Source organism: Sus scrofa, chromosome 14, assembly GCF_000003025.6.
Source record: "Sus scrofa isolate TJ Tabasco breed Duroc chromosome 14, Sscrofa11.1, whole genome shotgun sequence".
In the NCBI taxonomy this organism is placed as follows: domain Eukaryota; kingdom Metazoa; phylum Chordata; class Mammalia; order Artiodactyla; family Suidae; genus Sus; species Sus scrofa.
In genome coordinates this window covers 132,145,089-132,173,025 of record NC_010456.5, presented here as the reverse complement: position 1 = coordinate 132,173,025, position 27,937 = coordinate 132,145,089, and the positions used below count along the sequence as shown (strand labels likewise).

Genomic DNA, 27,937 nt, shown 5'->3' with positions numbered 1-27,937 from the left:
CTGCAGTTTTGCCAGGTAAGACCTTCCTTCTCCTGAACCTGGCCGGGGTCCCCCACTCAGCTCCCTCCTCCTCCTTTCTCGAATCCAGCCGCACCCGCTGATGAAAGCAGTGTGCATGGAGTGCTTATGCCAAGCCAGTTCCTGTGCTGAGATGCTTCGTCTGTCTCCCCGAGATCGTCTCAAGTTTTCTGGGGTTTTTTTGTGTTTTTGTTGTTGTTGTTGTTTATTTGTTTGTTTGTTTAGAGCTGCACCTGCAGCCTATGGATGCTCCCAGGCTAGGGGTTGAATCTGAGCTACAGCTGCCAGCCTACACCACAGCCCCAGCAACGCCAGAGCCGAGCCGTGTCTGTGACCTACACCACAGCTCAGGGCAACACCGGCTCCTTAACCCACCAAGCAAGGCTAGGGATCGAACCCGTGTCCTCATGGATACTAGTCGCATTTGTGACCACTGAGCCTCGATGTGAAGTCCAGCCATAACTTTTCTTAAGAACAGTGGAACCATAGCCATATCATGAGATAAAGAATTATGGGTAAGAGCATATGATGATTTGTGAAATCATCCATTTCTTCTTTGTCCCCCTTCTTCCTCTCAAAGCTTTGGAGATACTCTAAAAAGTAAAAGCCACAAAATCTATGCTTTTAGGAATCTCTCTTCTCATTTACATATAAAAAGGGCAGGTGATCTTCCTAGTTAAAACGAAAGTCATCTCTGGAGCAGGGGAGATATGAAGGCGGAGGGTGTGGAAGCTCCATGTCAGCTGTGGGTTGCGGGCCAGGGGGGGATAGGGAGGGGCAGCCTGGGCAGGTCGTGTGTGCAGGTGGGGGGTGGGGGGTGGGGGGTGCTGGGCATGTGTAGGCATCTGTGGCAGACAGCCAGGCCAGGGGATAATTCAGGTGGAAAAATGTGGTACTTACTTGCTGCGGTTGTAGTTGTTGGGTGCCACCAAGCTACAAAGAAAAGAAAGTGATTTTAGGATACTGTTGGGTAAAACATTTTTAATTCTATGACCATCACGTGGATGGAGAAAGCAAATCCTTTGCCTTACTGCAGGACTTCTCAGAGCCTTGACCATCCTAATTTACACAGTGACTGGTCAAACGGGCGGGGAGTACAGAGTACTTCCCAATGTAGTGCACACCGGATATTTGTGTTGTGGGGGCAGCTCCACGCGTAGGTCTCATGCCCTGACCAGGCCGTGTCGTCCAGGACAATCGGCCCTGAGCCCTGACCAAACTGGGCACTTCCTGGGGCCGATATGGCCCGGCCACAGCCCAGCTGCCTGCAGACCCCGCTGGCGTCATTGGTGTCCCAGCTGTCGTCACACAGGTGCCCCACGAGCCTTAGTACAGCACTTCCACATGGCCCTGACACCTGTCGCCTCCATTCACCAGCCTCAGGGCCAAACCCGATTCACTTCCTTGAAAGAGACAGGAAATTGCCTTCTGCTGTGTCTCCTGAAGGAAGAGGGCCTGAGGGCTGCGTGAGAGTCAGAACTCGCCCAGGAAAGACTCTGAGTTCTAGGTAATGTTCCCCATCGAGGGCACTTGACGGAAGGAAGCCGGTTCATCATCACTATCTCCAAGGAGTTGCCATGTGGGGGTCTGATCCGTGCAGGTTCTCTGACTGCTGCCCCACCACAGCCCCAAACGAAGAGCCCAACCCAGCCTTGGGAGGTAAGAGGGGACGGGGCAGCCCCCAGCCTGCCTCCACAGTGACCGCTTGATGGATTTGAGCCCCTGCAGCAGGGCACCACCAGAGACAGCCTCCCGGCCCCCGCCAAGGAGCCCCCTTCGGCTGCTCGCCCCTCCCCCAGCCCCTGCCTCATCAGGCCTGACGTTGTTCTGAAGGCTCCCGTTCCCCTGAGCACGCCCTCGTGCCACTGTCAAGCCCTAGCTTAGCCCGAATCGAAAACAAACCCCGGACCCGCTGAATGTCAGCAGAGCACGTGGCGATGCCTGGGGAGAAGGTGCCTGGTGCCAGCAGGCTGCTCAGAGTCCTTCTAGGACTTGTCCCCTGAAGGACAGGGACAGACTCCTTCTCCTGCTGGGACATCGACCTGGGGATGGCCCCTGCTCCATGGCAGCAAACAAGCTGAGCGGGAAGCCCAAACACATGAGCACGTAGAGATAAGAGACGTGCAGAGGGGGACAGAAAGCCTTGCAAGCTCTGGATCCAGCTCTGCCTGAAGACAGGCCCACCACTCAACATCCTGGCTCTGGAAGACAGTGCATCCCCCTCTGGCTTAAGAGAGTTTCAGGGGGATCCTGCCACTTGCCAACACAGCCATCCTGACAAACGCAGTCTCTAATGGGTAGGTGATGCTTAGCCATGTGCTGATGTATCTGCTTGTTCTGCTCGGAGGAGGGAACTTGCCACAGTGAATGAGGTGGGGAACACAGAGGCTTCCACCGAGATTTAGAAATTATATTCACGGAGTTCCCATTGTGGTGCAGTAGAAACAAATCCCACTTGTAACCCTGAGGTTGCAGGTTCGATCCCTGGCCCGGCTCAGCGGGTTAAGGATCTGGCGTTGCCGTGAGCTATGGCGTAGGTCACAGACGTGACTTGGATCCCGCATTGCTGTGGCTGTTGTGTAGGCCCGCAGCTATAGCTCTGATTAGACCCCTAGCCTGGGGACCTCCACATGCTGCGGGTGCAGCCCTAAGAAAGAAAAGACCAAAAAAAGAAATACAGAAAGACAGAAAGATGAACGGAAGGAAGGGAGAAGGTGGGGAGGGAGTTCCCATTATGGTGCTGCAGAAACAAATCTGACTAGTATCCATGAGGACACAGGTTCAATCCCTGGCCCCACTCAGTGGGTGAGGGATCCAGCGTTGCCATGAGTTATGGCGTAAGTCACAGACTTGGCTTGGATCCTGTGCTTCTGTGGCTGTGGTGTAGGCTGGCAGCTGCAACTCTGATGGGACCACCAGCCTGGGAACTTTCATGCCATGGGTGTGGCCAAAAGAGAAAGACAGAAAGAAGGAAGGAAGGGAGGGAGGAAGGAGGTGGGTAGAATCCAGGTTGGTCTAGTGACCTGGAGCTGAGATCAAGGACAGTGGGGTCTGAGATGCTTCCCGGCCTGGGGGAGAAAGAGGCCTTTTCTGAGAGTTTGCTGTGAGCTCAATCCTGCCCTCAAATGTGCACACATGGCACTGAGGGGGTACCGTCCCCAGAGCAATCCCCGTGCCCTCCTGACGGAGTGCTCCCGGTAAAAGCATCCCGTAGACTCTGCCTGCGGAACATGACATGGAAGAGCTGTAGTCTCCCCTCACACAGAATTCTGGTTCCAGACAATATTTTCAAGCACGATGACCCCAAGACAAAGCACTTTGTCACCAAGCCCTCTGAGGGAACAATGTGTGTCCACACTGTCCTTAAATCACAGAGCCTGACAGAGGATCCAGGGGTTATGGCTCATCTGGAGCCGTCTACATGCTCTAGAGTGACCACGGCGGGTACTGAGAGGGAAGCTCCACACGCCCCTCCTGGAGCTCCTGGTTGGGGCTGTGGAGGTGAGTGGGGACAGAGGGGACACCCAAGAGTCAAAGGCACCTGGACTCACCTGGAATGACCGTGGACGAGCGCTGGGCACCTGTGAGAGACAGAAGGCAGATCAGACACATCGCACAGAAGGGGCACAACGGGGCCAAAGGGGACGATGCTGAGCAGGTGAGATGCTCAGTCCGTGCTTGTCCCCTGCCCTGGAGGGGGGACCTCTGCCACCCACAGGCCTCCAAAGAGGCTCCTGGGAGGGGTCCAGGCGGATTTCCAACCAGTACTCCCAGTGTCAGCTGATGAGCTCTGTGTCTAGACGACAGCGTTGATGCCCAGCCAGTGCAGCCACAGCTTTTATGGGTTCACAGAGGCAGTAAGACTGCAGAGCCCACCTTCAGACTAAATCTCATGTGTGAGCTGATGAACAAAGCTGTGCCTGACAAGCCCCACAGGGGCCACTGCCCTGCGCACAGCAGACCTGGTGACCAGACAGGGCATCTCAGGGCTCTGGAGGGGCTACGGTCCAGGACTCGGGATCCAACACCTGGGCCACCTGCGGTCCTGGCCCACGTGCCTCTGGTCAGAGGCCTCCTTACAGAGCTTTCCTCTTTATCTCAGCCTGGCCCTGTCTGTCACAGGGGGGAATAAAGCCTTGATTGTCGCTTTTAGAGGTGACCTCTGTTCTCATTCACCACCATCATGCTGGCAGCTTGACAAAAGCTCCTATTAACTTAGGAAAATTGGTGATTTTAAGGAAAGGAGACACGTAGAAAAATTTGAAGAGGATCACAATATAAGAAGGAAACCAGGCCCCCAGAGAGGAATCTCCGCCCCCAAGACTTGATACTAACCTGAGCAGATGACACCAGCGTCCTCCTGGTGTCCACAGTTGTGCGTTTTCCAGCCACTGTGGGGGCAGCTCCACAAGTAGGTCTCATGCCCTGAGCAGCGCAGGTCATCCAGGAGAATCGGCCCTGAGCCCTGACCAAACCGGGCACTTCCTGGGGCCGATACGGCCCAGCCACAGCCCAGCTGCCTGCAGACCACGTTGGCATCGTTGGTGTCCCAGCTGTCATCACACACGGTGCCCCAGGAGCCTTGGTACAGGACCTCCACTCGGCCCTGACACCTGTCACCTCCATTCACCAGCCTCAGGGCCAAATCCCATTCGGTCCCTAGGGGGCAGCACAAGAACACAGCCTCATGTCTCCTGAGGTCACAGGCCTCAGGCAGGCTCAGACTTAGGGGACTCCCTGTTGGCCATAGTGTCTAGGCAGGGATTCACCTTTGAACATGGCCATGAGTTAATCTGTATCACCGGGAAAGGGAAGAGGTTTTTCCTCCCCAAGCCCAGGCTGTCAGAAGCTCAGCTGTTCTCGCTGTACCTCCCAGCTCTCCTATAGGAAGTGCTGGGGGGTTCACAGGACCCCCAGTACCCACAGGCTAAAGGGTCGTGTTTCCTCTGCAGCAGATACACATCAAAGTGACCTGATGTGGCCCCGGAAGGGGAACATGGAGTCCCCTGTCCCAACAGGTTTGCACCTGCCCCTCCAGGTTCCGCAGGCAGAGACCCGGGCCCCTGGCCCTACCAGAGCCAACGTACACTGGTGAGGACCACACGGGCAGGCTCTAAGCTTGGACAATAGGACCCTCTTGGAGACAGAACACCAAGCTCCACCTTGGAGCACCCCTTGCCCGTTGGCACCTCCCCAACTTGAGTCAAGGCCCGTGGAAGAGATACATGTTCAGGCCTGAAGCTTGGTTCAGAGCCCCACCCTGGAGAACTGAGCGCCCCCCTCTCTTACACCTGCTGCACCCCTTGTGGATCAGAGACAATCCTCTGGGTGCAGCAGGGTCATGAGCCCACAGGGACCCCTCATACCAAACGTTACCTTCTGCTGCGATTGTGGTTAAGGGTTCCTCCGTGTGAAACGAAGAAGCTGCAGAGTGGGGAGAAGAAGAGGTCACTGGACATGGGTCCTCCTTAGGGAAGGGGTGACCCCCCTGCCCCTTGGCTCTGAAACAGGAGATGGAGATCCGGAAGCCCTGCCCCAGCCCCAAGGCTGTCTTCCTTGTGAGGCAGAATCCATCTCTCTGCCACTCTGCCAGCCCTCGGTCAATGTTGGAGGCCACCAGGGATGTTCTTGGTTCCTGCCAGCATCCTCCCGCCTCTTCTGCTTCCACCGTCTCCATCCAAAAAAAAAAATCACCCCATTGATGAACAACCCACATCTCTTCACAAGGTTAAACTCCAAATGCCGACTGCCTATTGGCTCAAAGGAATGACCAATATCTCCCATCACTGAGACATTCCTGAAGGGTGGCCCCAACTAGGAGGAAAGGAAGGCTCCAAGCTGCTTGGCCAAACACTGAAATAAACCGGCTCCAAAGTGAGTGCCTGGACCGACACGCTCTCTTGGGGAACGTGTTCTCCTGTGGTGGTTGGAATATCATGGCTCCATCCTGGGCTCAGTGACGTATATGCATACAGTGGTCCACATCGTAAATGCCAGACGTTGCTCTAAAGATGGGCAGATTGACTCCCTTTGGGGGCTCACATAAGAGGCAGTATCCTTCGAGGTTTGCTTGTGGATTAAAGGACCCCTTGGTGCTAGAACACCCACCAGCCCTCTGCGAACAACAGAGAAATGTCGGGATTTGCTAGGTTGGGTTGGGGAGAAGTTCTCTTCTGCACTGAAAGCGTAAACATCCTTCGTTTGGCATTTAATCCCCCATAAAGAGGATATGTTGGATACTCCTCAGTTTGATTTTGGTATAGATTTAAGTTTTAAAGGCTGGAAGTCCCCGATCCTTCCCTGCATTTAAAGCGCAGAGGAGGTACCACTTAGGAAGTTATGTGATCACCCTGGGCTGAGGACGGTCGTGATGCTGCTTGAGGGGTGGTGTGCCCGGGGTGACTGCATCAGCAAGCTCTGGAGGGCTGAGACTGAAACTCCCCCCCCCCAACTTTAGGACTTCAGCCAAGTGGCTTACCCTCTCTGAACCTCCATTTCTCTCTGTGTGAGAAAGGAGAGTAATACCCACCCCAACATCAAAGAAGACACACCTTAGAGGAGAGAGAGCAGGTAAACTGCCAAGTGTTACGTATATGTGATACTGAGGAGCACAGGAGCCCCTGTCCTCAGAGTGACACAGGTGACAGTGCCAGTGATGGTGGCACGACCTGAGCCCCCAACTCCAGCATTCTCCCTGTGGCCACATTCATGGTCCTATCACCTGCTGTGGGAGCAGCTTGACAGAGGGCTCCTGTCCCAAGCAGCACACGGAGCCCAGGAGAATGTTCCCTGAGCCCTGATGGAGGGGACCCCCACCCAGGAGCGACACTGAATGGCCACAGCTGAGCTCCAGACAAATGACATCTGCATCCCAGGTGTCCCGGGTGCCATCGCACTTGGTGCCCCAGCAGCCATGGAACAGGTGCTCTACCCGGCCCTGACACCCGTCACTTCCATTCACCGGCCTCAGGACCACCTTGTATTGACACCGTGGAAAGCCCCCCATCCCTCTTTCTGCTCGCCCCCCACCCCCGGCTCTCATTACCCAGCACGCCCTGCCCGCCTGTCCCCTCTGACCCCTGTCCCCTCTCCTCGAGCAATGTTTCTCCTCCCTTGGGACTTTACACATCACAGCTCCCCCAGGCACCATCTTAGCTCTCCTCTCTTGCCCACCTGAAGGACCTCATGTAATCTGAGAGCTTTCCAGGAAGAGGACCCCCAAAACCCCTCTCTGATCCTGGACAGCCCCAATCCCAGACCGACATGTTCAGAGCCTCCTGGGTCCCCATCGTCATCCCACACTCAACACCAGCTCTTTCTTCCATTGGAATCAAGCGTCATCACGGTCCACCGCGCTGTGTAGGAGATGGGGGGGGGGCAGTTGACTCTTCGTGCTCCCCGCCTCTTACGTCCAATATCACCCAAGTGGTCTTTTCTTTTCACTGCGCTGCAGTTTTGCCAGGTAAGACCTTCCTTCTCCTGAACCTGGCCGGGGTCCCCCACTCAGCTCCCTCCTTCTCCTTTCTCGAATCCAGCCGCACCCGCTGATGAAAGCAGTGTGCATGAAGTGCTTATGCCAAGCCAGTTCCTGTGCTGAGATGCTTCGTCTGTCTCCCCGAGATCGTCTCAAGTTTTTTGGGGTTTTTTTGTGTTGTTGTTGTTGTTTATTTGTTTGTTTGTTTGTTTAGAGCTGCACCTGCAGCCTATGGATGCTCCCAGGCTACGGGTTGAATCTGAGCTACAGCTGCCAGCCTACACCACAGCCACAGCAACACAGGATCTGAGCCGTGTCTGCAACCTACACCAGAGCTCACGGCAATGGTAGATCTTTCACCCGCTGAGCAAGGCCTGGGATTGAATCTGTGTCCTTATGGATACTAGTCAGATTCGTTTCCACTGAGCCACGGCAGGAACTCCCTGTCTCAAGTCTTATCTTCATAGAGTACAGGTATGTTCAGTCACTTTCCTGTTCAAAATGCTTCAGTGTCTTCTCCATTCCCACCAGTTCAAGATGGGCTTGTCCAAGAATGGGCCTCAACCTACCTTTTGAGCCCCCTGTGAGGGGCTTCGAGAGCCTTGATTCCCACCATGAAGCTGACCATGACCAGAGAGTCAGTGGCACCAGGCTCCTGCCTGGCATGATCCTGCTAAATCACCCACACAGATAACACAAGGAAAACAGGCAGCAGGTTCCGAGGGATCCAGCCCAGCCTGCTGACCGCCCAGCATCCTGACAGCAGGAGCCTCGTCAGTGGTTAGTCTGAGATCATGAGAATGTTTGGTCAAGGAGTGACCAGAGAGTTGGAATGCGATGGGAGAGAAGGGCACAGGTGGCGTCTATGGTTGTTGTCAGGAGCGGGCTCAGGGAGCGGGAGGGAAGACCAGTCCGACCGTCTGGGGGGTGTTTCCAAGGTGCATTCTGGGCTTCCTTAGCCCTTCCTGCTGCCTCCCGTCCCTCCTGTGAGCGGTCCCTGCCAAAGAGATCTCAGGCTCCCAGTCTCAGTCTGCCCCCTACTGGGGGTCAGTCACCAAAAATCTGCTCCTCAAGTGCCTCCCAGGCCACTTCTGGACTCCCAGGGCACACTCTGAAAGGACAACACAGCCAAGACCCAATGGAGGGGTGGGCTGTCCTAAGTGAGCACGCAAAGGGTGCATACTCTCACCGCAGAGAAGGAAAGATAAGACTTTTAGTAAAAATTGTCAACAGAGGCAAAGGCATCTGTTCCGGGTTCAAATCTCTGCCCGGCCACGTACCCCCCATGTGACCCCAGACATAGAACTTGGCGATTGGCCTATCTGCGCCGAAGTTTCCCATCTGCACAAGGGGCGTAATAATGCAACTTACCTCAAAGTGTTGTTGGGAAGATTTCACAACAACAGCACTACTTACCATGTGCATTAGTCGAGCACTTATTATGGGCCACTAGCATTTTAAATGCTTTTTAAATTTATTAACTCATTTCATATGTGAAAATAATCTTGCCCAGGGTACAAAGCAAGGGCTTGGAAGATGTTAACTATCTTTCATATAACTGGCATTAATGGTGAGAAGAGGCACTGATTTTTTTTTTTCATCTTTCTCTCCTGACACCGAGTTGAAGCTGATCTCATCCAATGAAGGACCAAGAGGCAGAGAGAAGAAGGAAGAAGAATGACAGAGGGGATTGGCTGAGTGCGTGTCGGGGACATGCTCAGGTCTCTGCACCCCTCGACCCCTCCCTCTCCATCCCTGCGTTAAAGGACAAGTGCTTGGTCTGTGGCCAAGACGGCACTCAGCCTCCAGCAGCCAACAGCAGCTACCCAGCCAGTGAGCAAAACCACGGGAAGACAGGAAAAAAAAAACCCTATCTTATCATTGTCTGTAGTCTGTGGAATCCACTGGTCTAGAAAGAAACCAAATTCATTTTAGGCAATTCCATTCTTGGTAAATGATGGGCAGTCACAGAAACTGGCTTGAGGTTCACCTTGCAATCCTGCCAGGGGGCGCTGTGGTTCCATCTTGGGTTTATATGTTCTTGCTGAAAGTGGGGTTTTGCTCTAGAAGTTTAACGCAAGTAGGTTGGAAGTAATTTTAGATATAATAAAGTGCATGTCTCTTTACTAGGCTCCTAATGCTAGTTATAGTTGCAGGATGTAATCTAAACTGGTTGTTAAACTGGTCGTCAAGAAATCTGGGCGGTGGATGAATCCACCCCCCAGTCTGAAATTTGAGGAAAGTCAGCACTGGGAATGGCCACTGGGGGGCCCCCTAAATAAGGAAATACTTTGGTGTCAGCGCTCCTGTTCCCTACGATGTGTATCCTGAGAAATTTCCACTGTACCTTGAAGAAAACTGAAATTTAGAGAACCTGGAATTTTATCATCAGTGAGGCCTTACTCCACGCCCTCCTCACTTCAGGTCAACCCTCAGCGTACCCTCATAGTCCTTTAAACTCAATTTTGGTTTTTTTGTGGGGTTTTTTGGTGGGTTTTTTTGTCTTTAGAGCCATACCCAAGACATACGGAAATTTCCAGGCGAAGGATCCCATCAGAGCTGTGGCTGCTGGCCTGCACCACAACCACAGCAACGCCAGATCCAAGTTGCATCTGTGACCTATGATGCCACAGCTCATGGCAACACTGGATCCTTAACCCACTGAACAGGGCCAGGGATCAAACCTGAGCCCTCATAAATACTGAATACTAGTTGGGTTTGCTACTGCTGAGACACAATGGCAATTCCTCAATTTTAGTTTTTGAGTTACTTTTTTGAGCAGATCAACTGTATTTGTGAGGATGGATGTTTCACGACATATGTTTCTAGAGGTCTTCCAAAGCACAAAAAGAATATTTATTCATTTAAAAAATAGAATAATTGTAGCCAGTTAGCTTGGTTAGAGAGTAGTCTACTACTAATAAAAAAAATAGAATAAAACTTCTTCTATCTTATAGGCACTTTATGGATTCATTGGATCCTTTTATAAATCTAAGATGTATTATGGACTCTTCAGTGATCTAATTTTTCCCATATCTTCAAATGTTTTGGTATTTCCTCACTCAAAGGATTAGTTCACCACTGCTCATCAATTATTAACAATTATTTGTAAAAGATATATAATTTAAAAAATGGAAGAATGGCAGAATTGCCTAAAAGGAAGATGAAATAGTGAAATAAATTTTCTCTCCCACTTACAGACCAGGACACTGAGGCACAAACATCAGAACAGTAGCCCAGGCGTTCCCGTCGTGGCTCAGTGGAAACAAATCTGACTAGCATCCATGAGGATGTATGTTTGATCCTTGGCCTCCATCACTGGGTTAAAGGATCTGGTGTTGCTGTGAGCTGTGGTGTAGGTTGCAGACACAGCTTGGATCTGGCGTTGCTGTGGCTCTGGTGTAGGCCAGCAGCTACAGCTCCGAATTGACTCCTAGCCTGGGAACCTCTGTCTGCTGTGGGTGCAGCCCTTAAAAGCCGAAAACAAACAAAAAGGTACCCCAAGGACACACAGATTCCATCTTCTGTCCATGTTTTTTTTCTCGCCTTTTTTGGGGGGTGGGGGCATACCTGTGGCATACAGAAATTCCCAAGCCAGAGATCGAACCCGTGCCACAGCAGTGACTCAGACACAGCCTTGACAACACCGGATCCCTAACCTGCCGAGCCGCCAGGGAACTCCACTGTCCATGCTTTTGGCTGTCATCCAGTGCTGCCTTTTGTCACAGCCACTGCCTGCCATCAACTCACTTTGTGTGGTTCTTGCAAGGACAGCGGTCTGTGCTAACCCACTTTCCATAAACCAACCCAAACTGAGTTTTCAATGGGAAGTGACCCAGGAGACATGACCACTGTTTTTCCGTTGATTTTGCAGCACCATGCTAGCCTAAGCAACTTTTGATAAGAAGATCATTGTGGCTTTCCTCTGTCACAAGCATCCAGCTTATTTCACCCTCTCAGGTACAATCTTTTCTGCCATGCAGACTGCATTCGTCTCAGTGGGGTTTAAAGATTTTTGTAGATGGGAGCCTTGTCTGAGCCCTCTTCATGGGGTCTCACTGTTCCTAAGCAAATGGCCAGCCTAAAGGTATGGTACAGAGGGACAGGGTGCCACCAAGCGGAGATGGTGTCAGATGGCTCATTTCTTGTTTGTTTTGTTTTTCGGGAGGGGTGGCCCCGTGCCTGCAGCAGACAGAAGTTCTGGGGACGTGGAGTTCCGTCCGTCATGGCTCAGCGGTAGCAAACCCCACTAGTTGGATCCTGGCCTTCCTCAGTGGGTTCAAGGATCTGGGGTTGCCATGTGCTGTGGTGTGGGTCGCAGACATGGCTCTAATCCTGTGTTGCTGTGGCTGTGGTGGAGGCTGGCAGCTGCAGCTCCGATTCAACCCCTAGCCTGGGAATTTCCATATGATGCAGGTGCGGCCCTAAAAAAAGGACAAAAAAAAAAAAAAAACCCAAAAAACCACAGAAGTTCCCAGGCCAGGAATCAAGCCCTGGTCACAGCAGCAACCTGAGCTGCTGCAGTGACTATGCTGGATTCTTACTGTGCCACAAGGGAGCTCCAAGACTGCTCATTTTTAATGCGTCGGTTTAAGACGTGACCAAGGATGAGCATCCCAGAGATTTTCCCATGGATACAGCTCTGCCTGCACCACCCCCAGGCCGATTTAGACAAGGACTTCGAAGGCAAATAAGAACCGAGTCTGACTGCAGCGGCCGCCCTCTCTGCTCTTTCCCTGCTTGTCCCAAAAGACAGACCGTGTTCTATCGCCAAAGGCAGGGGACATTTCCAAACTTTGTTGATCAGAAGGTTTTTTCTCTAGAACTTCAGAAAGTGTGGGGAATGGGACCCAGGGGCCCTGTGCTGGCTAGATGCCATGTTAGGACGGCTGACCTGGGGGGCGTGGGTAGCTGCAGTCAGTGGAAGTCTGTACCACCCCCCTCAAGGTCCTGACAACTGCAACTGTGGAAAACAGAAAAACTCTTCCTTCTGCTTCTGGCTGGCTGGTTCCTACCCCAGCCCTGGCCTCCATTCACCTGTGACTTTCTCAGGGCTCCTCTCACTGATGGCTTGGTCACATCTCCGCTGCTACAGACCCCTTATACGGCTGTAATTGTAACTGTGTGCTCAGCTGATTAATGCCTTTCTCGCCATTAATCCCTAAGTTCCTGAAGGCAGGAATCATATTCCCCTGAAATAACAGAAAGCCCCCACTGGAGCTTCTCCTATTTAGGAGGATCCTAGTAGGACTGCTTCTTGCCAAATGAGGTGGCACAGATATTGAGGCCATCTTGAAAGATGTTTGAAGGTTCATTTAGTAACACACCTATGGAAAAGTCTCTGCATCAACAACTCTGACTTATGATGTAGCCAACAACCATTTGGGAAAATATCAAAAATCTCAAAAATTTACTTGGCATCAAGCAAAATATAGACATTAAGAAAAATAAGTTAAAAAAAAGGTAGCACTTAAAATATACACACATATCTTCTGTCCTTGCTTTGGAATTTCTTGGCAAAGTCATGTTTCCATAATTACACTGCAAACATGAAAACTTGAGTCCTGGACCCGGCAGCATGGTTGCTCAAGGTGTGGTCTGTAGACTATCTTTATTTTAAGTTATATAAAAATGTAGATTCCTGGAATTCCCACTGAGGCACAGCAAGTTAAGAACCCAGCATTGTCTCTGAGATGGCATGGGTTCCATATGTAGCCTGGCACAGTAGGTTAAGGATCTGGCATTGCCACAGCTGTGGCGTAGGTTGCAGCTGCAGCTCAGATTTGATCCCTGGCCTGAGAACTTCCATATGCCATGGGTTCAGCCGAAAAAGAAATAAAAAAGCAGATTCTTGAGCCCCAACCCAGACCCTCTAAATCCAAGCCGGGAGCAGGGAGGTTAATTCCAAAGACCTGACTTCAATCAAATACGCTAGTTGATTCTGATGTGCCCTGAAGTTTGAAGCAAATGCAAAATACTACTTTAGAAGAACCTAACTGTAGTACCACATGGTCTACTTCATGCTGTGGCTGAAAGAAGATTCTGTTGCCTTGTATTTCCATTAAGGACACAAACCATATTTGTATGCAGCCCTCATACCATTCATTAAAGTCCAGTAAGGCAGGGCTTGTTTGTAAGATATAAATGTCTGCATAGAATGAAAAATAAATTTTAAACCAAACACAGGATATTGTTTTCAAATCACTTACCATGTGTTCCAGGAAGATCTGATTCAGAAACTGTAAAGGAGTAAAAGAAAAATCAGCACATATGTTTCATACACAGGGGCCCTAATTAAGAGAGCCACCTCTGAGCCATTGTTTTTCTTAGAGTTGACTCTGAAGTCAAGATATAATAACTGCAGGTAGATCTACATCAACAAGTCTGGAATCTGCTTTTGAAATGTCATGCAAATTAATACAGATTTCTTGAGGCTCTAGTGTGTGCAATGAGAGACCTAGGCTCGCTTCCAAGACAGCCATATTCATTAAAAAAGAATGAAATAAGGTGCCAGCAATGTGGGTGGACCTGAGATTATCATACCCAGTGAAGTAAGTCAGACAGAGAAAGACAAATATCCTATGATATCACGCATATGTGGAATCTAAAATATGACACAAATGATCTTATCTGCAAGAGAAACAGACTCGCAGACAAAGAGAAGAGACTTGTGGTTGAGGGCAGGGGTGGGGCGTAGAGGGATGGATTTGGGCTTTGAGATTAGCCGATGCAAACTATCATATCCACAGTGGATAACCAACACGGTGCTACAATACAGCACAGGCAACTATACTCAATATCCTGTGACAAACCTTAATGGAAAAAACAGGAAAGACAGTGTACATACCTGTGTGTAACTGAATCACTTTGCTGGACAGCAAATAAATAATTTGCTGGACAGCAAATAAATAAACATTGTAAATAAAATATGCTTCAATAAAATACATTTTAAAAATAAATAAAATGGCTACATCCCTGCATCCCGAGGTCTACCCTGTGACTTCTCTTCTCCTCCCTCACACACAGCCGAGGGGCTGAGTTTTAAAGCTTCATCATAACAGATGACTTTGAACATTTTCTAACCCGGGCTTGGGTCATATTCATCATAACAGATGACTTTGAACATTTTCTAACCCGGGGGCCTTGGTTTGCACGTGTCATCTCACAATCCTCACACAATCCCGTGGGGAATCTGAGGCTAGGGAAGGGAACCCACATCAATGGACCAGAAGGTGATGGGGGCGGGATTTGTGCCCAGACTCTTGGGCTTGACCACTTCACTAGTCTGCCTCCCAGAATATATATTTTCAGTACTTGTATTCTTTGGCCCAAATCATGGTCTGTGCTTTTGCTCAGGCAGGTGCACTCCTGCACACACAGAATGCCAATTATCGAGGAATTAGTGCATGGAAGCCGTTATCGTTTAAAGCACTGGCTGAGGCAGGGACAGTCCTTGTTCCCCCAAGACTTGTTAACAATTCTAGAAAAGAAGAGAAATGTGATTTTGTCCAGCGAGGCTCAGCTAGATGCTGCTGTCCCCAGTCTCCCCCTCTGCCCTGTTGTCTATAATCCCTGCTGGACACCCAGCGGGGCAGCCTCAGAGGCAGAGGTCTTAGGAAAGAGGGGTGGCTGGACAGAGACTTGCACGGGCCTGCCTCTTGGTCAGGACAGAAACTCGCGAGGAAAGGGCTAAGAGTCCCAGTGGACCCCATCGGAGGAGGTCTTTCCTGTCCTACATCTAAAAGCCAGCAGGAATCTCTGCAGCAGTCCCTCCCGAGTCCCAGAGGGTGGCTTGAGTCCCACCATCACCCCGCGGCAGAGTTTATCAGAGTTACCAGAGTTGATTGTCTGCGTCTCCCAGAAAGCAGTTTCTGTGATTTGTGTTCGGTCTTCAGTGGTCGATTCTGTTTGCGTTGTTGAAGATACTAAGAAAAATAGCCCAATGAGCGCTCTTCTGAAAACGTTAAAATCTGAACACCCCACCGCCAACCCCCACCGGTTCATTCAAGCAGAGGAAGGGGCTGCTTTGGAGGGTAGCTGGACCCGCCACTCATTAATTGATTCACTGGGAATACGGCCGGGTCTGACCACAAGGGGCACTGCGCCAAAATTCAGGGAGAAAGATGGGACCCTGCGTAGAGGGGGAGGCTCAGGGCTCTGGAGCCCGCAGGCTACTGAGGTGTGGTTGACCAGATACTTAAAGTGCACCTCCTGGTGATTCGAGATGCATACGCAATGTGGAAAGACCCTCTCCCATCTAGTTAATTCACGCATCCCTCACCTCATCTATTTATCTTTCCTTAATGTCTGTATTTTGCTTAACGTCAAGTAAAGTTAGGTTTTTAAGGTTTTCCCAAATGGTTGTTGGCTACATCCTAAGTCTGACTTGTTGACATAAAGACGTTCCCATAAGTGTCCCGAAAGGGACTGTGTCCATGGTATTTAAAAAGAGCAGCTAGATTTAGCCAGGCTGGGGAGGGGTGGGTGAGAATAAGATTGCCTTCCAGGTAGAGGGAACAGCATGAGCACAGTCACCATGACAAGAGGTGGCCTTACTGCAGTGCCCTGTGAAGGGGGCAGAACAGGTTGCTCTGTACTATGAGCTATCCTGCCGCAAGGGATCCTGCAAAACGAGCAGAACTAAAACCACGAGGTGGAAAAGAGCAGGGAGCATGTGGGAACCGAAACCCAGGTGGGTGTTGTCAGGCAGGTGTGAAGATGTCAAGATGCTGGGAAGGACAGGCGGGGCCGTGGGGTCCGGGGTGCCAGGGCTGCGGCAGCACTTGGACTCAGGCCCGGGCACCGCCTTGCACTTCTCCCTGTTCTGTAAAATTCCGCACCTGCCCTGGACTGAGTTACGTAACTGCCCAGTAGGGAGTTTGCGCAATAAAGACGGGTGGCAGCGAAGAGAGCTGGCGAGGGAGTAGTGAGACCTCTGTGTGGTCTATGTCAATGAAGTGCCTCCCCCGGCCAAATGTCACCCAATTAAAGACATCTCACCGTGACTAAAAGTCCCATTAGATTTCCTCCTTTTTAAGGCATTAATCATTGCCAACCCCCCGATAAACCGTGGAAAGGGATGTACGAGCATTAACAATTTACGAGGAATTAGTTTGTTAGCAGTTACTCCTTTCTTATTTTGCAAAACCTAGCCTTAAAGAACTGGAACCAAGAAATGAAATTAAAAAATTCTTTTGCTGGTGGAGTTCCCGTCATGGCTCAGTGGTTAATGACCCCAACTAGTATCCATGAGGAGGCAGGTTTGATCCCTGGCCTTGATCAGTGGGTTAAGGATCCCAAGTTGCTGTGAGCTGTGGTATAAGTCCCAGACGAGGCTCAGAGCTGGTGTTGCTGTGGCTGTGGTATAGGCTGGCACCTCAGCTCCGATTTGACCCCGAGCCTGGAAACTTCCATATTCCCCGGATATGGACCTAAAAAAAAAAATCTTTTGGTGGGAACCCTCTCTTCTTTTATTGAGAATGTAAATTGGTGCAGCCACTATGGAAAACAGTATGAAGAAGATTCCTCAAAAAATTAAAAATAAAGTTGCCGTATGATCCTGCAATCCCACTCCTGGGCATATATCTGGACAAAACTATAATTTGAAAAGATGCATGCATCCCTATGTTCCTAGCAGCACTATTCACCATCACCAGGACATGGAAACAACCTAAATGCCCATGGACAGATGAATGGATAAAGAAGATGTGGTACCTACATACAGTGGAATATTACTCAGCCATAAAAAGAATGAGATAATGCCATTTGCAGCAACATGGATGGACCTAGAGATTATCACACTAAGTGAAGTAAGTCAAAAAGAGAAAGACAAATCCCATATGATATCACTTATATGTGAAATCTAAAATATGACACAAATGAACTTACCTATGGACCAGAAACAGACCAGAGACATAGAGAACAAACTTGTGGTTGCCAAGCTGCTGGGGGAGGGTGGTAAGGATAACTTATATATATATAAAAATGGGTAAACAACAAAGTCGTACTGTACAGCATAGGGAACTATGCTAATGTCCTATAATAAGCCATAATGGAAAAGTATCTGAAAAAAGAATATATATTAATCTACTTTCAGAGCTGCCCCTGTGAAGCCTTGGGGCTTTGGAAGTTATTCGAAAATTAGGATAGTTTTTCCCTGTCTTCTGAAACTAATGCATGTAGCAAAACGTGACACTAAGGAAAAAAGTTGGGGGTGGGGAGGTCATGGGTGTGGAAAGAAGAAGGAAGAAATAAATGAAGGATGAGAAAGAGAGAGGGAGAAAGGGAAGGAGGAAGAGGGATGGAAACACAGGTAAATAGAAGAGACAGAGAAAAGTAGAGAGAACCAGATAGGAAGATAATAGACTGGCCAATCATCCTGTTTGCCTAGCATCTCAGTATAATGACAGGGAGATTCAATGGTCTCATTGATTTGCCCGGGGCTCTTTCTTGTACCTTTTATCACTTGACACTCTAAGAACACAAAGAAATACTTAAGTAGCTAAGCTTCAAGTCATTTCTCTAAAGCAGTGACAGACACAAACTTGGAATCGTAATAATCTTATCTGTGCTCAGCTGCTTGATTGGATTTTACTGGGCAAATATTATCAAGCCCAGACACGCCTGCAGAAAAGAAGGCCCATTCTGAGCATTTGCAGGGCAATCGTATCTGCCCATTTTCATGCTGAACCAATGGTGACAGAGTTTTAGGGCCTCTTAATAAAACACAACTTTAATTTTAAGAAATTTCCTAAGACCCATCAATAATGTCCTTACTTGAGCGACTCCCTGAAAACCTTGACAGAATGACAGACTCTTTCTAGCTACCACTGCATTTCTCAGCCAGAAACCAAACAAAACCTACTTCCCATTTAGGATTATCAGTAAAGACCTTCCTCCCCCTTGAAACAAAACTCCCCTTGGGACAGAAAAAAATCTAGCGCCAAGAAACAAATAGATACAATTTGCCATGTTTCGGACTTGCAATCATGAAATGAACAAATGTAAAAATTAGGTATCATACCTGTGGTTAGAACTTGACTCAATAAAAGACATATTTCAAGGATGACTGCGGAGGTCCCCATTTTGCTGGGTTCTCAATTTGAATGAAATGCCTTGACATTTATAGGTTCTCAGCTAAAAGGGGGCGTGTCTTCCCCCGGTAGTGGATTTCTATTGCTGCCATAAATCAATATAAAGGAAGTGAAGGACTTTTCTAACAATCAGTGGCTAATCTGTGGGAACAACTTAGGTGTGTTCAATTGATTGTCATATGAACAGACTGGCTATTCCCCAGCTGCAAAAGCACTGACATTAGCCATGCAATTTCCAACTTCCTTCTAGGTGAACCTGGAAGACTCTGAGGCGCTCCCTGAATATAGGCTGCATTTGAACCTTGGAGAATGTGGATGGATTTGTGGGACGTCTGCTCCAAGGTTCAGGGCCGAGCAGGATGTGGGCTGCTGAGCAAATACAGGGCAGGATGCCCAGGGGGATAGCATGTCTTCAGGATAATTTGTCCTGGCAGGGCACTCTTCTGTGAGCCCCTGGCCTTGGAGAATCAAGGAGGGCATTAGTGCAGACATAGCTGGAGAGGAAAGACGTGCAGTGTATCCATGATGGACCAGCCTGGCACCAGCTCTGGCCCCCTTCTTCTGGTTCTCACACTAATTCTCAGCCCAGGAGCTGAGAAATGTGTCACCACAATCTGGACCACTTCCCATCATGTCAGGATTTGATTTCTTTTTTTCTTTTCTTTCTTTCTTTCTTTTTTTTTTTTTTTTTTTTAGGGCCATATCTGTGGCATGTGGAAGTTCCCAGGTTAGAGGTCTAATTGGAGTTATAGTGTGGTATAGGCTGCTGGCCTATACCACAGCAATGGCAATGCCAGATCCAAGCTGTGTCTGAGACCTACAGCACAGTGCACGGCAATGCTGGATCCTTAACCCACTGAGCAAGGCTGTGGATTGAATCCTAGTCCTCATGGATACTAGTCAGGTTCATTACTGCTGAGCCACAATGGGAACTCCCCTGGATTTCTTTTTTAATCCTATCATTTTTCCTGTCATCCCCCAAGTTCCTCTTCTCCCCTTGATGAGAATAGGCACATTTCTGTGGGATAGCTGCATTGTTTATCATTTTCCTAATGTCAACCCAATAGCTGATGAGTATCAAGTGACAAGAGAACCAGGGTACACCTCTGCTAGGGAGTGCCTAAGGCCAGCCAGCGCATTGGACTCCTCTTAAGGGGGTCGTGCTTGTTTGGATCCTGAAGTGCTGGGCTGAGAATGACTGTGAAGTGCTGAGTTTGGGATCATCCAAAAAAAAAAAAAGAGTGCTATGCTCGATTAATAATGCCTGCCCTGAGCACAGCAAAGGAAAACATAGGTAGGAGTACAAACTATTCATGAGGGAGGAGGGGTAAAAACATCCCTTCCCCCCGCAGCCCAAGCACACCACCTGGTCTTAGAGATAGACCTGCATGGTGACACATGGGGTGAGTATTAATTACCACAAGGGGTGAGTATTAATACAAGGTGCTGTGGGAAAATACAGGGGAAAAAACAAAACTGCAAATCAGCTGGCAGAGGCAGTTTCTCGAGGAGGTATGACTTGAAATATAAGCAGGAATCTTTCAGCAACCAAGCGTGGGAAGACCAGCTGAGGAGCAGAGGTGACCTCCTGGAACTGTGTGAGGATGTGGGGGGTGTGGGGGATCCTGCCAGGAGAGTGGAGAGGGAGCCCCAAGCACAGCTCAGCTCAGACCAGAGAGCACAGCACGCTTCCTCATTTTTGTCATTGTGGTGCTTCCATCCTTTCCCCCCTGCGGTTGGCAGTAAAGATCCTAACACAACAAGGGCCTGTGAGCTCTTTGTCCAGATGATGTACCAGGAAGAGGGAAGCAGAGGGAATCGACCTGGCTTTTCAAAGCCAGCTGGAGAGGCGTCCCAGGTGATGGGAGGTGTCAGCGGAGCAGAAAGGAGGTGGGGCTCCTGGACATGAGGGAGGAACACAAAGGGGCTGCAGGCCACCTGCCACCACCATGTGGGCCCTTCATCACCAGGACCAGCCCGCCACCCCCCAAACCCTGTCCCAGGCCCTTTGTATCCTATGACCCTTCATCCAACCCCGTCCAGAGTGCTCTCTATCTTAGGTACAGAGGAGGGTTCTGGAGTCCCTCTGTGGCTCAGTGGGTTAAGGACCTGGCATTGTCACTGCTGCTACTTGGGTTGCTGCTGTGCTGCAGGTTCAATCCCTGTCCTGGAAACTTCTACATGTTGCGGGCACAGCCCCCCAAAAAATGAGCGTTTCTGGGAGACCCACCCCTCCAGCAGCGTCTGCTCCCTCTTACAGGCCCCACCCTTCCCCTGCCCACTGGCTAGAAGCATCTGCATCAACAGCATGTCTGGCTGGAGGACCAGACAGAGCTCCATGTCCTAAGAAACACTACCATGAAGAACAACGGGAAGAGGAGGTCCTGTCGTGGCACAGCGGCAACAAATCCGACTAGGAATCATGAGGTTGTGGGTTCAATGCAGCTTGGATCCTGCGTTGCTATGGCTGTGGCGTAGGCTGGTGGCTACAGCTCCAATTCGACCCCTAGCTTGGGAATCTCCATATGTCATGGATGCAACCCTTAAAAAAAAAAGCAAAAAAAAAAAAAAAGAACAGGAAGAAAGAAAATGTCATAAAACTCTGAGACCCCCAGTCCCCAGACCCCATTTCTCAAAGACCTTCCCCAGGTGATTATGATCCTGATGACCACCTGTTCCAGCAAACCTCAGAAGGGGGAGCCATGCACTTGACCTCAGCCTGGGAGTCATGGCCTTCACAAGGAAGAAAGTTCTACAGGGGTCACACATGGTTTTTTTTTTTTGGCCGCACCTGCAGCATGTGGAAGATCCTGGGCTAGGGATCAGGGATCGAACCCTTACCACAGCAGCAACCCAAGCCACTGCAGTGACAATGCCAGGTCCTTAACCCACTGGGCTGCAAGGGAACTCCATATACGGCTTTTTTTTTTTTTTTTTTTAAGAAGCAGAACCTTTTCCTAAATTGTAATTCACAAGGAAGCACCAGATCTTAACAGGTCGGTAGAACCATTCTGACTGTGTCGGGGAAGTCCCTGCCAGCTCAGCCCCTGTCTCCTCCTTTCTGTCCTCGCCACCAGCCCCTGTCCCCCTAGAGGGCAGCCTGTGACAGAGTTGGGAATTTTCTGATGGAGACCAGCCCCTCCCTTTGGAGGACCAGGAACTGGAGCCACAGCAAGGCTTCTCGGGTTGCCAGGGGCTCTGCTCTGATGCTGAGCTGGGGCCCCAGTTGGACACCCCTGAGCAGGCACCTGCCCTCAAGGTGGATTATCTAAGCCCTTTTGTTGCCAGAGGTTGGCTCTACACCCTGCCTGCCACCCCGGCCCCTCCCACCTCTGTGAGGTCTCTGATCTCTGAGCCCAGGAGCCCTGTGACCTGGGACAGACCTGGTTGGAAAGTGCGGGGAGATGTGGCCTCTCAGGCATCGCTCTCTGCATCCAAGCCCTGGGAAGTCTGTGTAACCATGGCTTCCCTTCAGGTGTCAGGTTGACCCCTAAAATCTAATTGTACCGTCTCTGAGTAGCCTGACATAATTGTGAGCCATTGTTACCACTGTAACAACCCTTTGGGCCCTATGTATGTGATACAATGTTGCAGTGTCACTCAGCTTTGTCCTTCCCACAAGGTTTCAAGGGACCCTGCCCCACTCCAGCTCCACCGTGTTTGAGGGTGGGCTGAGCCTGGTCCTTTCCCGCTGCTCCTCTGCAATTGCAGAGCCGCCAGCAGAACAGGTGCTCAGCAGAACAGGTGCTCAGCTGGCACTGGCTGTTGAAGGTGGGCATCAAGAGCACCCCCTCCCCCGCTCCCCATGGTCACTAATAGGCTTGAGCTGGTGACACGGAGGTCCAGAGAGAGGAAGTGATACACAGATCCTGCCCATGTCCGGGGAAGGAGAAGCTGCCTCCCATCAGAAGGATGGAGATTTATAAAAACCAGTGGGAAACAGAAATGAAGAATTGTTGATGCTAGTGATCATTAAACTGTGACGAAATGAGAAAAAAAAAAAAAAAAAGATGGAGAGCAAGAGGGCCGATAAAGCTCCCTGCTCCTCAGGGTGCAGCCCAAGTGCAGAATCTTCCAGCAACGACCACAGCCCTCTGATGATCCTTGACAACAATCAGCTCATCACCTTCTTTTTTTTTTATATTTATTTATTTTTTATTTTCCCACTGTACAGCAAGGGGATCAAGTTATCCTTACAGGTATACATTACAATTACATTTTTCCCCACCCTTTGTTCTGTTGCAACAGGAGTATCTAGACATAGTTCTCAATGCTACTCAGCAGGATCTCGTTGTAAATCTATTCTAAGTTGTGTCTGATAAGCCCAAGCTCCCAATCCCTCCCACTCCCTCCCCCTCCCACCAGGTAGCTACAAGTCTTTTCTCCAAGTCCATGATTTTCTTTTCTGAGGAGATGTTCATTTGTGCTGGATATTAGATTCCAGTTATAAGTGATATCATATGGTATTTGTCTTTGTCTTTCTAGCTCATTTCACTCAGGATGAGAGTCTCTAGTTCCATCCATGTTGCTGCAGATGGCATTATGTCATCCTTTTTTATGGCTGAGTAGTATTCCATTGTGTATATATACCACATCTTCCGAATCCAATTCTCTGTCGATGGACATTTGGGTTGTTTCCATGTCCTGGCTATTGTGAATAGTGCTGCAATGAACATGTGGGTGCATGTGTCTCTTTTAAGTAGAGTTTTGTCCCGATATATGCCCAAGAGTGGGATTGTGGGGTCATATGGAAGTTCTATGTATCGATTTCTAAGGTATCTACAAACTATTCTCCATAGTGGCTGTACCAGTTTACATTCCCACCAGCAGTGCAGGAGGGTTCCCTTTTCTCCACAGCCCCTCCAGCACTTGTTATTTGTGGATTTATTAATGATGGCCATTCTGACTGGTGTGAGGTGGTATCTCATGGTAGTTCTGATTTGCATTTCTCTTATAATCAACGATGTTGAGCATTTTTTCATGTGTTTGCTGGCCATCTGTATATCTTCCTTGGAGAAATGTCTATTCAGGTCTTTTGCCCATTTTTCCATTGATTGATTGGCTTTTTTGCTGTTGGGTTGTATAAGTTGTTTATATAGTCTAGAGATTAAGCCCTTGTCGGTTGCATCATTTGAAACTATTTTCTCCCATTCTGAAAGTTGTCTTTTTGTTTTCTTTTTGGTTTCAGCTCACCACCTTCTTATCTTCCTCCGAATCTCGCTCACCATGGTTTATGAGGCCCCACTTGACCAGCACCTGTAGCCTCTCTCCCCAGCGCCCCCTGGCCATCTTCCAACCCCAGGGCCTTTGTACTTGCTGGTTCCTCTGTCTGGAACACTTTTCTTGCAGAAATCTGTGAATCCACCCTCTCTTCTCCTTCAGATCTTTCCTGATGTATTATTTCCCCGGGGCAGACTCTCCTGACCACACCTCCCCAGGACCCCAGCCCCTCCCTGGCTTTACCCCCTAAGCAGCCCTTCTCACAGCATCTGGCCTCCTTATAGTTTACTCTTTTACTCTTGCACCTGCCTGCCCACTAAAACACAAGCTCCGTGAAACAGGGATTTGCGTCTGTTTTGTTTACTGCCCTAGCCCCAGAATCTAGAACAATACTTCACACAGAGTAGGTGCTCCAGGAATATTTGCGGCATGAGTTGACTAAATGAGGGTAAGCAGATCTGGAAGAGAAGGACCAGAACTCATTACACAGATCGTCCAAGTGAGGTCGGCGTTAACTGAACCCCAATGACTTGCTAAGGATTAAGTTATCCACTCATCTCTTCAGTCAGCAAATACGGACTGAGTACCTGCAATATTCTAGGCCTTGCTCTTAGGTAATAAGGCTGAAGTCCAAAACCAGATAAGCGTGACCCCTGCCCTCATGGGCTTTATAATTAGTGCAAGGCAGACAATGGGCAAGAGGTAACCACTTACGAGAAGCATTTCAGATCCAGATAAGAATTATGAAGGAAATGAAGGTGATAAAATAGCAAATCTCTGTGGTGGGGAGGGCTATTTGGAGAAGGTGGTCAGAATCTCACACTAGCTCAATAACTCCTTTGGCGATTCCTTATCTGAGGCTCAGAGAAGTTAGGTAACTTACCGAAAGTCGCACAGCTAGGAAGCAGCAGAGCTAGAACTTGAACTGAATTCTAATTCCAAATCCTGGTATTTTCCCACCAGACCCCAAAATCTTCCTCTTTCTCCCAAACAACTGTTCTCATCCAAATGGCGGACTGTGACGTGCCCTCCACAAAGGATGCCTGGCTGTGCAGAAACAGCAAAAGATTGTAGGCTCTGAGGTCATCAGAATAAGCACCAAATTTTTGGACCTATGCCCTGTGAAAGACGCTAAAGGGAGAGTATTTTCAAAGTCATCACTAGGGAGTTCCCGCTGTGACTTAGTGGGTTAAGAACCCAATATCTTGTTCATGAGGACGCATGTTCAATCCCTGGCCTCGTTCCGTGGGTGAAGGATCTGTCATTGCCGCAAGCTGCAGTGTAGGTCACAGAGGCAGCTCTGATCCAGTGTGGCTATGGTGTGGGCCAGCAGCTGCAGCTCCAATTCAACCCCTAGCTCGGGAACTTCCACATGCCACGGGTGCGGCCATTAAAAAAAAAAGATGGAGTTCCCATCGTGGCGCAGTGGTTAATGAATCCGACGAGGAACCATGAGGTTGCGGGTTCGACCCCTGGCCTCGCTTCGTGGGTTAAGGATCTGGCGTTGCCGTGAGCTGTGGTGTAGGTCACAGACACAGCTCAGAAGATGCGTTGCTGTGAGCTGTGGTGTGGGCCGGTGACTACAGCTCCCATTTGACCCCTAGCCTGGGAACCTCCATTTGCCGTGGGTGCAGCCCTAGAAAAGACAAAAAAAAAAAAAAGTGAACACTAGGTCTAGACCAGCACATTTGGAAGTGGTAGAGACAGCTTGCAGTGCCCAATTGGCTCACAGCAGAGGGGAAATCACAGACCAGAGCTGTGCCCATCTCCCCAGAGTTCTTTACTCCTTAACGCTTTCCTGTTAAGGCGCCTAAGCTGAGTGAAGCCCAGCGCTGCCTCTCCAAGGCGATTACTGCCGCTGAACAGGGGACCCTGGAGAGTGGAGGTCCAATGACAAAGTGAAGGAAGCCCAGGGCAGAGGGGACAGTGGGGATGGCTGTTTCAGGCAGAGCCTCCCATGGGACGGCAGCATCATGGAGCATTCACCTTTTCAAGTTCAATTCGCCCCAGTGCGATCAGATTCTTGGAAGTCCAGTTGACACCAATTGTGCTCGCCAGACACTCACTGGCGAGCCAGGAGACCAATTCATTCCTTTACAATAGGAGTATACTTTGACTAAAGAATGATTCTGCTTGAAAGATCAAATTATACACTGATAGTTTGCTTGGGGAACAAAGAATGAGAACAGGGAAACTGAACGGTGTCCAAAAGAAACTCGTATCAAGATAATGGAGCCTGTCATTACCCCTTCTTGGGAGGCATCTGCATAAAGAACTGTTTGGGGTTCCCCTAAATGCTTGACTTCTTGACTCCCTCCCAAATTCCAGACGTGGGCCCTGATAAGAAAGAGCCACAGGAGCCTCGGATAGACCACCTCCTGCCAGAGCACGGGTGAACTTGGGCCACAGCCAGGTTGGTTCATTTCATAGTTATTCACATTCAGTTCAGTTGCCTCAGAAGGGTGGCATTTGACAGTCTTGTTAAATTAAGGGACCAGAGCTCAATTACTCTAGGAGATGTCTCATGGTCCAAAGAGGCTGATGGGGCGTTCCTGTTGTGGCACAGCGGAAACGAATGGGTCCTAGTATCCATGAGGATGCGGGTTCAATCCCTGGCCTCACTCAAGCATCTCTGTGAGCTGGGATGTAGGTCACAAACTCGACTCAGTTCCTGTGTTGAGATTCAATGTTGCCGTGAGCTGTGGCGTAGGTCACAGATGCGGCTCGGATCCTGTGTTGCTGTGGCTATGGTGTAAGCCGATGGCTATAGCTCCGATTCACCCCCTAGCCTGGGAACCTCCTAAAAAGAAAACACACACACACAAACACACACACACACACACACACACACACAGATCCTGTCTCTCTCCTGCCAAAAGACACCAGGAGCGATCCAGGGTGTTCCATGGAAGACGGAGCCCTCTGAGCAGGGATCATGTGTCCCGTTGCCCCAGGATAGTCTTGCCTGCTTCTTACTTCCTATCCTAGGGATGTGGCTGCAGGAACATCCTACACTTACCCCGTGTCCTGGTGCAGATGAGATGGTGTGGTCACCCCACCATCACCACCACACACACACACACACACACACACACACACACACACACACCAGGCCCCTCCAGCCTGGCTGGCCTTCCTGCCTGTCTCAGCCGCACCACGATGCCTTTCCCCTTGGAGTCTGGAACTCTCTGCCCACCGCCTTCTCTCCTCTTCAGTAAGGAGTCTGGGCCTGTTGAGTCTGTGAAACACTGAAGCAGAAGAGGCATCACAGCAGGCAGGTGACGCTGTGAGAAATGATCCCCATTCAAACCCAGGCCGACCATCCCCAGGGCTGTGGATCTTCCCACGGCTCTGCGGCCCAGGACTGGAGAAAACACGAGGGGAGCCCAGCTCTTAGCAAAGCCGGCAGGGCCCCCCTCCGGCCTCTGGGAAGCCATCAGGCCCAAGGCACCTCCCTCGGTCTTGGAGATGTCACCTCCGCCCAGGCTTTCATTCTGATTCCCAGTGGCTTTGAACAGCAATCAAAGTGGACCAAGCAGAGGGGCCCATCTCCCAAAAGCAAAACTTTAATTAAAAAAGGAGGGTCTAGGAGTTCCCATCATGGTTCAGTGAAAACCAACCTGACTTGCATCCATGAGGACACAGGTTTGATCCCTGGCCTTGCTCAGTGGATTCAAGGACCTGGCATTGCCATGAGCAGATGCGGCTCCGATCCCGAGTTGCTGTGACTGTGGTATAGGCCTGCAGCTATAGCTCCGATTCCACCCTTAGCCTGGGAACCCCCATATGCCGTGGGTGTGGCCCTAAAAAGACAAAATAAATAAATAAATAAATATTAAAAAGGTAGGTCTGGTTGTTCCCGTTGTGGTTTAGCGGGATAAAAAACTGTCTAGTATTCATGAGGTTGCAGGTTCAATCCCTGGGCTCGCTCAGTGGGTTAAGGATCTGGCCTTGCTGTGAGCTGTGGTGTAGGTTGCAGACCCAGCTTGGATCCTGCATGGCTGTGGCTGTGGTGTAGGCCTGAGGCTGTAGTTCTGATTCCACCCCTAGCCTGGAAAATTCCATATGCTGCAGGCGTGGCCCTAAATTAAAAATTAACTAATTAATTTAAAAAAACCAAAAACGGGGGTCA

General features: G+C 49.9%; 1 protein-coding gene across 1 annotated transcript in view; it reads right to left on the bottom strand.

Annotated features, from left to right (window-relative positions):
• The window catches only part of DMBT1 (deleted in malignant brain tumors 1), a 76,929-nt gene extending 58,249 nt beyond the window's left edge, over nucleotides 1–18,680 (bottom strand). Inside the window, 5 exon segments of the mRNA NM_001048188.1 lie at nucleotides 4,354–4,677; nucleotides 5,395–5,442; nucleotides 13,702–13,731; nucleotides 15,328–15,417; nucleotides 18,516–18,680. Of these exon segments, the coding sequence (NP_001041653.1) occupies nucleotides 4,354–4,677; nucleotides 5,395–5,442; nucleotides 13,702–13,731; nucleotides 15,328–15,417; nucleotides 18,516–18,576 (553 nt within the window). The 5' untranslated portion in view covers nucleotides 18,577–18,680.